A 12515-nucleotide genomic window follows, 5' to 3' on the forward strand; every position below is an offset into this window, starting at 1 on the left:
TTTTTTTTTTTTTTTTTTTTGAGATACAGTCTCACTCTGTTGCCCTACCTCATAGCAACTCCAAACTCCTGGTTTCAAGCAATTCATCTACTTTAGCCTCCCAGCTGGAACTACAGGTACCTGCCACCACACCTGGCAAATTTTTCTGATTTTTTTAGTAGGCTGATCTCAAACTCCTGAAGTCAAGTGATCCTCCTGCCTCAGCCTCACTGAGGGCTAGGATTACAGGTGTGACCCATTGCACCCAGCCACTCAGCAAAACTAATGTCAAAATCAGGGCTTCAACTTATGGATCCTGCCTCCTAGCACAGGCTTCCTCCATTGGCCTAGGAACCTCAGAAGGAGAGGCAGATTACTGAGATTTTCATGTCTTCCTTTGCTTCTAAATATGTAGTGTTCTCTGCCTCTACGGTAGGCCAGCCTGTTAGGGAAGTGTTCCCAGAGGATAGGGCAGGGAGCATTGCTGATGGGCTTTGGGAGATGCCACTGCCGCTGCTTCTGTGCTAATCAGGGAGCTTTCTAGCCACAGGAGGAAGCCAGAAGCCAGGGGATGGGTCTGTAGTGATTTATGACTGCACAGAAGCAGCAGAACAATAATGTCTCTGGCTGGCCTGCTTGTCTGCCAACTCAGCCAGAGAGGATGTATTTAAAAGGTCACGTCCTCCAGCACTGGAGAAGGAGTGGAGGGTTCCCCTGTGTCAGGTCAGTGATCCGAGGGAAAGGCCTCTCCTTTACTGAGCAGATGCCAAGGAGGGTAGCTCCTCATGGCCTGGGGAAGAAAGGAGGCCCAGGACACCAGGGAGGTACTGCCTGTTTTTTTTTTTTTTTTTGTAGAGACAGAGTTTCACTTTACCGCCCTCGCCCTCTGTAGAGTACCATGACGTCACAGGACTCATAGCAACCTCCAGCTCTTGGGCTTACGCGATTCTCCTGCCTGAGCCTCCTGAGCATCTGGGACTACAGGCCCACCACAACACCCGGCTATTTTTTTGTTGCACTTTGGCCGGGGCTGGGTTTGAACCCACCACCCTCGGTATATGGAGCCAGCGCCCTACTCACTGAACCATAGGCGCTGCCCCTATTTTTTTTTTGTTGTTGTTGTTGTTTGTTTGTTTTTTGAGACAGAGTCTCACTTTGTCACCCTCGGTAGAGTGCTGTGGTGTCACAGCTCACAGCAACCTCCAGCTCCTGGGCTTAGGCAATCCTCCTACCTCAGCCTCCTGAGTAGCTGGGACTACAGGTGCCCGCCACAACGCCCAGCTATTTTTTGTTGTTGTTGCAGTTTGGCCAGGGCTGGGTTTGAACCCACCACCTTTGGTATATGGGGCCGGCACCCTACTCACTGAGCCACAGGCGCCGCCCTGTTTGTTTTTTAATTGTAGTTGTCATTGTTGTTTAGCAGGTCCAGGCCAGGCTCGAACCCACCAGCCTGGGTGTATGTAGCTGGTACCGTAATCACTGAGCTACAGGCGCCGAGCTGTCTGCCTGGTTTTGAATTCAGGCTCTGTCAGTCCCTGGGCTGTGTGACCTTTGACTGGTCACACAGCTTCTCTGTTTCAGCTTCCTTGTCTAAAAAACAGGGATGATTCTGAGTCTATTAACCTTTGGGCCATGGCTGTCTTGCAAGTCTGCAGGCATAGACTCCCTGTTTCCACAGCTAAAGAATGCCAGTATCTTCCATTTAAGAAGAACATGCTGAATCTAGAACTATGACTCATCAGAGCTGGGTGGAGCACGTAGTGTTCATTTAGTTTAATTTTTGTTTTCAAGGTGGGGAAATTGAGACCTATAGAGGGGACAGGCCTTGCACACAAAGCTGGGAGCTGGCAGAAGCCAGAATGCTAGTTCTCCACTTCCCTTGCTCCATTCTTCCTTCAGCACTATCAGGCGTTGGAGAAGGAAGCCAGGATCTGAAGCCATTAGCTCTGTATCATCATGCCTCTGAAGCAGTCCTCGAAACAGCCAGGGGCTTCTGGGCAGCTATAGCTTTAAGCCTAGAACCTTAAAAAAATCAAAAGAGAAAGGAAGGCAGGGCCAGCTCTTCTCTGTACCACTGGAGGGAAGTCTTTAAGTGGAGATCACAGATGTCATTCCTGTTTGGCTGTGGAACATCTTTTCCTTTGCATCTGTTTTACTTTTCCCTAACAGATTTGGCCTGAGCTGGATGTTTTTTTTTTTCTTCTTCTTCTTTTTTTTTTTTTTTTTGTAGAGACAGAGTCTCACTTTATGGCCCTCGGTAGAGTGCCGTGGCCTCACACAGCTCACAGCAACCTCTAACTCCTGGGCTTAAGCGATTCTCTTGCCTCAGCCTCCCGAGTAGCTGGGACTACAGGCGTCCACCACAACGCCCGGCTATTTTTTTGTTGCAGTTTGGCCGGGGCCGGGTTTGAACCCGCCACCCTCGGTATATGGGGCCAGCGCCTTACCGACTGAGCCACAGGCGCCGCCCTTCTTCTTCTTTTTTACTGTATTAGACTGGTAGTGGGGAAGGAACTGAGGTGGACAGGTCAGAGAGTTCCTGAGATTTAGCATCTGGCCCTGGATTATTGGCAGGTTTAATCCACATGTGGACAACCAGGGATTGGCTGTAAGAGCTCATTCTCACAGACTTGTGATGCCCACACCAGAGTGGTTCAGGCCTACTTCTGTAGGGAGAAAGAGAAAGGAAGAGGAATGACTTGGTGAACACTCATGCAAGAGACAGAAGGAAGTGGGAGGGTTTATTCACCAGCAGGATTGCATTTTGCTGGGTGGTGTGGTAAGAGAAGAGGGGCCAGGCCAGATCCTATGTTGGAGGAGGGGGAGAAAACTATTTCTAGACTCTCCCCACTCAGTCCATCTCCTACACTCCTGCCAGAGAAGTCTCCCCAAAGTGCATTCCTTCCTTCTCCCCCTCATTCATTTCTTTATTTCATTTGTTCTGCATACTTACCATGTGCTGAGTACTGTTGTAATGGTGATGATGAAGAACACAAAATGCAAATCTGATCATTTTCTGCCATTGGTAAAATTTCTCACAGGTTTCCTATTTATTTGAAAATAATTGCTTCACTCCTTAGCCTGCCATTCAGTGCCACTCATGTTCTGACCCTTAAGTCCATCCTCACTTCATTACTCATTACCTGAGACATCAGACACATCAAATTCTCTTCTTATCAATAGACATGTCAAGGCAGCCCAGTATAGGGATGCACACCTGCAGTTCCAGCTACTTGGGAGGCTAACACAGGAGGATCACTTGAGTTTGAGGCTAGCATGGGAAACACAGCAAGACTCCACTTCTAAAAAATAAGTAAATTAAGTAAGTCAGGGAGGAACTTGCCTTAAAGTCTTGCTGCCTGTGCCTCTGCCTGCCTTCAGATCCTACAATCCTTTAAGGGTTGGGTTGGAAATGTTACCAACTTCCCTGGAGAAGCTTTTCAGAACCTCTTCCTAACCATTCTGAAAGAATTTTTTTGAATAAAATATGTGCTGTACTTAACATACTCTGAATTCCTTGAGAACAGGGTTCCTCCAGTATCTTAGCATAGAGCCTGGAATATTCCCTTACAGAAACTCATTCTAGGTTCTCATACACATTTCATAATCTCCTATTATATCTTTCAGTTACTGCTTTCTAACATACTCTTCATGTTTATCTTGCATGTTTTTTGGGGCAGGGGTTTTTTGTTCACTGCTGTCCTTCATTGCTTAGAATAGTGCATAGCAGGAACATAGCCGGTGCTCAATAGATAATCGTTGAATAAATGGTCAATAAAATACGCAGTCAAAACTAAGGGATGTGTGAGCTACATGGAACGTCTAAAAGGGAAGCATATGAGCAAGAATATGCCACTCTGACTTCAGGTATGTATGTCTTAGGTGGGAAGCCACACAACCCAGTGTTAAGCATGGAGTAGGCTGAACTGAATCTTTAGCACCCCATCCTGGTGAGGAAGAAGGGGCTCTCCAGGGTCAGCCTGCAGACAGCTGCATCCTTTCTGGAAATTAATCAGTATGGCCAGTTGGTATTTGTCCTTCCATGTTTTCACATAGTCAGGTTGGGTGGGGAACTGGACCTTTGTGGGTGGAGGGGGTGTCAATCCCCAGGGTTTGGCACCTTAATTCGCCATCCCGTGGGCCGGCCCACCTTGACAGTTTGGATCTAGAGTGGATGTGCCTTCTCCCCTTCTCCTACCTCGTCCTCACCAGGACCAGTTACTTTTAACTAAGAAGCAGGGTCTAGGTCTGAGGCCCCTACCCTCTTCTCTCGTAATTTCCCGGAGAATATGGGGCGGGGCCGTGAATCAGCACTCGCTCAGTCTGATGCAGCCTTCATTCCCGCCAGGGGTCCCCAGCGTCCGGCGGATTAGCATCCCATCCCTCCTGCGCCTGCGCGCTACGTCCGCTGGGAGTTGTAGTCCCGACCGCCCCTTTGTCCTTGGTCTCCAACGTGTCAGCCCACCGCAGGACGAACTACTATTCCCAGGGGCCCACGCGCCGGAGGCCTGGCAGGGCGGAGGTCTGAGGGGGAAGGGCAGAGGGGGTTCTGGAGAAGCTGTGACGAAGGGACAGGGGTGAAGTAAATAAAGGGTAGTGTTGGGGGGCACTAGGAAAAGTGGGGGTACGCTCAGAAGCTGGCAGTGGCGAGCCGCGTTGAGAAGCAGAAGCTCGAACCCAGGCGGGGCCTGGGCGGGGCGCGAGGGCGGGGCCTGGCGCGTCACGCGGCGTGGGCGGGGCCGCAGGGGGTTGTCCGCCCGCTGCACGCACAGCACCCGCAGCCGTCTTGCGCCCGGTCCCGCGGTCGCAGCTCCATCCTCTTCCTCCTCGCCGCCGTTGTCGCTTTGGCCACTCGCTTCGTGGGTCTGTCCCTCCGGCACACGGGCTCCAGCCGCGCCGAAGCAGCTTTCCAGCCGCTCCAGTCTCCTTCTCTGGCCCGACGCAGCCCGCGAAGATGGTGGACCGCGAGCAACTGGTGCAGAAAGCCCGGCTGGCCGAGCAGGCGGAGCGCTACGACGACATGGCCGCGGCCATGAAGAACGTGAGTGTCTCCTCCCCTCCACCCGCCTCTCATTCCCTCCGGAGACGCGGTCATTGGCCTGGAAGCCCCAGGGGCTACTCGCCTGTCGCGACTGCAGGGTGGTCGCCCCATCTCTCTCAGCGAGGGACTGGGGAGGGTCATGATAGCAATGGGGACCCAGGTTGTGACGCGTAGTCCCTTTCCAGGTTCTGCGAGGTCTTCCGCAGGCTTGGGCTGGGGCGGGGTCTTGTTGGGCTGGTCCCCGGAACGGGGTCTCTGGCCCCAGTGTCTCTCGGTCTGTAGGGCACTTGAGTGGGGGCCGTGCGCATCCTTTGTGCCCCACTTCCCCTCCTCCCAGCCTAGGCGTGGGGGCGGGGGACCGCATGGATGCGGTTCCTCTTTCTCTCCCTGGTGTCTGGGCGGCGCCTTTCCCATTCACTCAGCAGGTCTCCCGGTTTTCCACACCTCCCCCCACCCCCAAATCTTCCCCTCTGTCTCTTCTGACAGATGTTTTAGAACCTCCTCAGGAAAAATGTGGGTTCTGAAAACCTGGGCTTAATGGTGCAAAATTGAAACCTTCATGCTCACGTTTTTCTTAACAAAAGACTTTTCTTTCTCCGTTCCCTAAAGCCAATCCTCTGACTTTTAGGAAGGGGGAAGGTTTGAGTCGATAGCGTTTTCATTGATCTCAACATGACATCTCCATTTTTCCTAATGCTTTTGTATTGAAATGGGTAGGTATTGCCTTTAAAATAAAGGTTGTGAATTTAGCTGACTGGTTTAATTTGTGACAATATGCTGTGTCTTTTTTGAATACAGGCATGCGTCTGTTGTAATTCCTGTAAGTTGAAAAAATTTTCTGTCTGATCTGATATTGCAAACAAAGCGATGGTGGGAGGCAGTCTCAAGTCATTCCAGAAGATTCTGCATTTGTCATATTGCAGAGAGGCTAGACTGGGTGGAGGCTGGGAGGAGTTATTTTAAAGGGGAAAAAGTCTTTTTTAAAAATTTGTTTTGTTAGATCTGTCATGTTTTTTTAAAAAGCTAGTGCATCCTCATGCTGATGAAAAACGAATACCGATCTCCAGTTGTCGCATTTTGTTGGGGATGCAGATTCCTCCCCGAGTTGCACCATTTTGTCAGTAACACTACATTTATCTAAAGGCTGTCAACCAGTTTAATATTTGGGGTGGGGGGTAATTGAACATTAAATTAAAGGTGGAAAAATTAATAATTATCTCTGCCACTATTTTAATATTTAACTTCCTGCCTTATGTAACAAAGGTTTTAAAATGCATCTCCAGTGTGAAGTGGATGCGAGCAAGAGTGTACCTTGCCTGTTAAATCTTTTAAATGAAGCAGTATGAGTATTAAAGATGAATTCTTGAATAACTTTGCTAGTTCTCAAAAGATGGTAGTGCTAATGCCTTTATATTTAAATCAGCTAGATTTACAAAAGAAAGGTTTTTTTCTTAAGAGAAATGGTTCTGAAATTGGGAATACTGTATTGACATGTGGCCACAGTTGCTGTCTTACATTGTAATGCTCAAATGATGTAAGTTGAACTTTTAATAGAGATCAATGTTGGAAATATCTTTAGTTTGCCGTTATTTAGACCCTTCTAATTTTTCCACATTTCTAGTTCTACAGGAAAGCGAGTGACCTCGCACCTATATCCATAGCAACCCAGTGATGTCACACACAATGACACAGAGGCTGCAATGCACCTAAGGGCTGGTAGGGAGTATGCAAGTGGCATTTGTCCAAGGTAATGCAGAAATTAGCTGATAAGCCATTTGGAATTGAGCACTTCATCTTCTACCAGATAGGAATTGGTCAAAAAAATAACAATTTCATTTAACCATAGATAAACATATCAGTGACCTCTAGATAGGCCTTATTCACCTTCCTATTTTCAGTTTTCTCACAAAAGTTTATAAGATGCTTTCATATTTTTAAACATTCATCTCACTTATTTAAAATATTGGACAATGATGGAATAAAAATAGAGATTTTAAACAAGGGTATATTTTATGATCATAGAGCAGGGACAGGATGTATACTGAGTTTATTGCAAATAATTACTTGGCAGGTTTTAATAGAAATTTTGAAAAATTATGACTTCGGCACGGCGCCTGTGGCTCAAGTGGCTAAGGCACCAGCCACATACACCTGAGCTGTCAGGTTGGAATCCAGCCTGGGCCCGCCAAACAACAATGATGGCTGCAACCAAAAAATAGCCAGGTGTTGTGGTGGGTGCCTGTAGTCCCAGCTACTTGGGAGGTGGAGGCAAGAAAATCGCTTGAGCCCGGGAGTTGGAGGTTGCTATGAGCTGTCATGCTACAGCACTTTACCCAGTGTGACAGCTTGAGGCTCTGTCTCAAAAAAAAAAAAAAATAAAAAAATTATGACTTCCTATTGGGTCCTTTTCAGTTACTATTAGGAAATGAGAGTCTGTTACAGAACATTTTAGGCTGGGATTTGGGAAGGTTATCTTTCACTGTATTTGTTCTGCCTCTTGACAGAGTATGGAGAAAAGAACAGTTTATAAAATGAAGGCCCTGTTTACTGTGACTTTGAGAAATAGACTTCCCTCTAACCCTTATTTTCCTTATCTATAAAATGGGACAGTAACTACTTGAAAAGGTTGTGGGGATTAAATAAAGAATATTGTATAATAGGTTCTCCAAAATGGAATCTATTCTAACTATTTCCTCTGTTGTTTATAAACATCATAGAGAATCTAGAAAGTACAAAGAGAAAATTCAGTTTTATTACTCAGGTGAGCTCTCATTTAAGGGTGAAATTTATCCTGATGCTAGAGAGATTAACATTTATTTGCACTTAATGAAATTATCCTTGTAATGTCACTGTTGGGATCTGTGGAAAGTGATAGTTGTATGTAGGTGACTAGGGTAGAAATAATACATTAATACATTATTTTGAAAATGAGGAAAGTTCTTTAAAGTTTAATTTATTTTTGTTTGACTCCCCACTACACTAATGAGAAAGTTAGGTCTTTTAAAGACAGATGTTTAGTTTTGTATTTAAGAGAGAGTGAACACCTACATGTTTCCTAGTTAAACAATACTGGTTTGTCCTTTGGCTTTTAGTAGCCTCTTGAGAAGTTAATATTCTAAGTAGGCTACTGGTACTTGCCTGAGGAGGAGGAGAAAAAGGTTCTGGGCTACTAAGTTTGTTTGAAGTTACTGGGTTAAGCAATTTAACTGAGCGAGAGGCAGACATGGGTGGCAAAGGGCAATCATTTTATTTATGTGTGTGTATATATATGTGTGTGTGTGTGTGTGTGTGTGTGTGTGTGTGTGTATATATATAAATATAGATAAACCTTCCTAGTGGAATCAGTAGACTTTAGCATTCTTACTGTTTTAAATATACCACTTTCTCCTACCAGCTCTTCTAGGAGGCTAGATCAATAGCCATTATTGCTAATGGAGTAATGACACCTCTGTAGGCTCTTCAGAGGTGGAGTTCTGCCAACCATTATTCTAAGTCATGTGGTTTGAATTGTTCTCTTTGGGGTAGAAAGAATACAATTTGCTTTGTATGTGTTAGTCTTTTTTTTTTTTTTTTTTTTGTAGAGACAGAGTCTCACTTTATCACCCTTGGTAGAGTACCGTGCGTGGTGTCACAGCAACCTCCAACTTCTGGCCTTAGGTGATTCTCTTGCCTCTGCCTCCCGAGTAGCTGGGACTAAAGGCGCCTGCCACAACGCCCAGCTATTTTTTTGTTGCAGTTTGGCCGATGGTGGGTTCTGGGGCCGGTTTTACCCACAGGCGCCACCTTAGAGACAGAATCTTAAGTATGTCACCCTCGGTAGAGTGCGGTGGCATCACAGTAACCTCTAACTCTTGGACTAAAGCGATTCTCTTGCCTCAGCCTCCCAAGTAGCTGGGACTACAGGCACCTGCCACAAAGCCAGCTATTTTTTGTTGTTGTTGTTATTGTTGTTTAGCTGGCCCGGGGCCAGGTTTGAATCTGCCATCCCCAGTGCATGTGGCTGGTGCCCTAACCACTGAGCTACAGGCGCTGAGCCTGTATGTGTTGTTCTTCCCAATAACTGAAATGAATGTTAAGTGCTTTTTCTAAGTATTTAGAAAATCTCGTGTATCTTTTGAAGTCTGTTGAGATAAAAAGATGTTGGCTGAATGTGTATCCTTGTTATAGTCCTCTGGATTAACCACAGATCCTGGCTGGGATTTCATTTCTAGTACTCAGTACTCAGGAAAGTCTTACTGACTAAGCCCATTTCTAAATTATTGTAAATGATTTTGTTTTTATTGAGGTAGAAGTCATATAACATAAAAATTGCAAGTGTAGGGCAGTGCCTGTGGCTCAAGGAGTAGGGCACTGGACCCATATACCAGAGGTGGCGGGTTCAAACCTGGCCCCAGCCAAAAACTGCAACAACAACAACAAAAAGAAAGAAATCTGGGATGAGGTTGTTGGTGGCAGGGCCAGAGGTTTTTCACACCTTACTCAGTCTACTCATTTAAAAAAAAAAAAAATTGCAAGTGTACACTTGAGTGGCAGTTAGTACATCGTGCAACCATTACCTCTATCTAGTTCAAAAAATGAGAAAATGGTATGTAAAAAAGTGATGCTGGTCTGGACTATAGCTATAGCTGACTGGATTTAAAAATATGATTACAGGGCGGCGCCTGTGGCTCAAGGAGTAGGGCGCCGGTCCCATATGCCGGAGGTGGTAGGTTCAAACCCAGCCCCGGCCAAAAAAAAAAAAATATGATTAAAGATTCAGAAATGTGTCAATAAATGAGGTGCCCACAACAGCTTGCAGCCAGTGGTAATTGTTGATCTCTGCCTTTGTTTTCTGACATCTGAACCTTTTCAGCATAAGTTGAAAAAAGGGACTTTGCTTTAGCCAGCTTTGTTTTATATTTCCGTTTAAAAATTAATAGAGCTTACAAGCTAATGTTCACGCAAATATGTAATAATAATTTATCTGAAGTCCGAGCAAACCAATAACTACCTGGAGATGCTGGAAATTGTGCTGGTCTTCTTGTGACTCATTTTCAGCCCAAGGCTGACTTTATTATAAACAATTTGTCTCCTTTGTGATGGGAGTTCTCTGGTGAGCCCTTTGCAGTACTGAGAGGGGTGAGCTATTCCAGCATGATACCCTAAGCTGATGGGGCCCAGTCTAAGATAATCAATACACTGTTACCAGAGAGCTCCTAAGGTTGTCAGGATCACCCCCAGTATCACCAGCCCTAACCTTTTGTCTGGCAAGGATTATTTCTATTTTCCAACCAGATTCCATAGAACATGGGAGAAAAGAAGCAAGGACTTCTTTGTATGTTTAATAGTCAAGGAGAGAAAATGAAAAACAAAAAAAAAAATAGTCAAAGAGAAAAAAATCACTTTCAACAAACCACTGCCTTCTCTTTCACCTTTTTAAAGTTCCATTTCTTAGTGCTTAACCAGATATTCCAGCCTATGATTGTATTTGTTGCCTTTCTGGGTTAGAAACGCTACCAGTACCACTGCCTTATGGCCTTTGCTCAGTAATTATTTTTCTGTTGTCGTCACCAAATTCCATTGCAGGTATCAGCTGTCAATTTGATTAACTACCAAACCATATTATCTTACTTTAAATTGGCATTTGTAGAAATCTTGGAAATTTTGATATTTTACTAAAGTAACACATACATTTGAAAGGTAGAAAACTAGTTATGTGAAAAGTGATAAAAAATTTCCCAAAGAAAGCTTTAATTTTAAGATAAATGGTTAAATAATTGATTTGATACCATGATTTTGTAGAAACAAAATGATGTACTTTTTTTTTTTAATTAATACATAGCTGTGTCCATTAATGCAATCATGGGGGCACCATGCACTGGTTTTATATACAATCTGAAATATTTTCATCAAGCTGGTTAACCTAGCTTTCCTGGCATTTTCTTTCTTAGTATGTTAAGACATTTATATTCTACATTTAGTAAGTTTCACATGTACCCTTGTAAGAAGCCCCTGTAAATCTTAAAGACCCTTTGCATGAGTCGTTTTCTTTCTTTTTAAAGAACTGATGAAGTCCAAGCCAAGTTGCCATCAGCATTTTATTTGTAAGGAGATTTTCTTCTACCTGGGTTGAATATTGTTGATTTGTGCCATATAATATTAAATTTGGTTATGAATAGGTAAGTAGAAAAAGTCTTACAAATGTAAATTTTTAACGTGATATTAAAAATAAAATTCCAAATAAACTCATTGGTCTTCTTAATCTTTGGAGGAATATCTTGTCCTTAGAGAGGTCTAAAACCAGTTTTGGTGAGTGAAATCCCGGTACCCAGCTTTCCCTTCTGAACAGGTGTGTCCAAGCTGGGAAAATGACAGTGACAGCAAAGACCAGCTGAACTTGTAAAGACAGTAGCTGAAGAGGAGTCACTTACCCATCCCCACCCACCCCCACAAGTGAGTGGGAAGAGCAGCTGCACTGGGCAAGTGAGTGAGGAGTGGAGCAGGGAGCAAGAGGAAGGCTTTTAAAAGGCAGGTTTCTTTGGTAGCTAGAGAGATCATTTAAATTACTTTAACTTCCTAAAAGGAGTTATTAATATGATACTTAAGCTACCATTTTTAAAAACCTAGACCTAGAGCCGGGTGTTGTGGCGGGCACCTGTAGTCCCAGCTACTTGGGAGGCTGAGGCAAGAGAATCGCTTAAGCCCAGGAGTTGGAGATTGCTGTGAGCTGTGTGAGGCCATGGCTCTACCGAGGGCCATAAAGTGAAACTCTGTCTCTACCAAAAAAAAAAAAAAAAACCTAGACCTAGGAAACAAAGTTGCCTGAGGTGTGTGTATGTTACTTTAAAGATGTAGAACTAATCTTCAAAGTTATTTTCAGAGTCTCACTTTGTTACCCTTGGTAGAGTCCGTGGCATCATAGATCACAGCAACTTCAAACTCCTGGGCACAAGTGATCCTCTTGCCTCAGCCTCCCAAGTAGCTGGGACTATGGGCTCCCGCCATCTCTCTCTGGCTCAGGCCGGTCTCGAACTCATGAGCTCAGACAATCCACCAGCCTTGGCCTCCCAAAGTGCTAGGATTACCAGCGTGAGCCCACCATACCCGGCCGTTCAAACTTTTTTTGAATGAGTTCTATAAAGTACTCCTTTCACAGCAATCTAGCACAAAGTAGTGAATAAGTATATCTTTGCATGGTGGTCCAGCATGGGTCGTAGCCATGCAAAAAATAATCCCATACTCCTGCCGGTATGTTTCTGTGTAAGGGCATACATGGCATGGTAGGCTCTAGGGAGTAGATTTATTCTCAGATCATACCCCCTCTTGACATAGGACCTGTGTCTGGTCTGACTACATTTGTGTGATAGAAGTAGAGACTAGTTTCTTTCCTACTGGGTGGGAAAAAAAAATGACCTTCTTCAGAAGGGCAAGGAGAACAGGAAGATAACTTTGGGAAAAAGCTAGTGTGGGACAAGTGGGTTATGAAAGGATATTCTAGAAGATCTTGGATTTGGGA

The 12515-nt window shown here is 44.9% G+C and overlaps 1 protein-coding gene across 1 annotated transcript in view; it reads left to right on the forward strand.

The window, feature by feature from the left end:
• Positions 1-4702: 4702 nt before the first annotated feature.
• YWHAG (tyrosine 3-monooxygenase/tryptophan 5-monooxygenase activation protein gamma) overlaps positions 4703-12515 on the forward strand; it is a 28959-nt gene continuing 21146 nt past the window's right edge. The window contains exon 1 of the mRNA XM_053557510.1: positions 4703-5020. Within this exon, the coding sequence (XP_053413485.1) occupies positions 4934-5020 (87 nt within the window). The 5' untranslated portion in view covers positions 4703-4933. The remainder of the gene's footprint in view (positions 5021-12515) is intronic.

This window comes from Nycticebus coucang, chromosome 12, assembly GCF_027406575.1.
Source record: "Nycticebus coucang isolate mNycCou1 chromosome 12, mNycCou1.pri, whole genome shotgun sequence".
Lineage (NCBI taxonomy): Eukaryota > Metazoa > Chordata > Mammalia > Primates > Lorisidae > Nycticebus > Nycticebus coucang.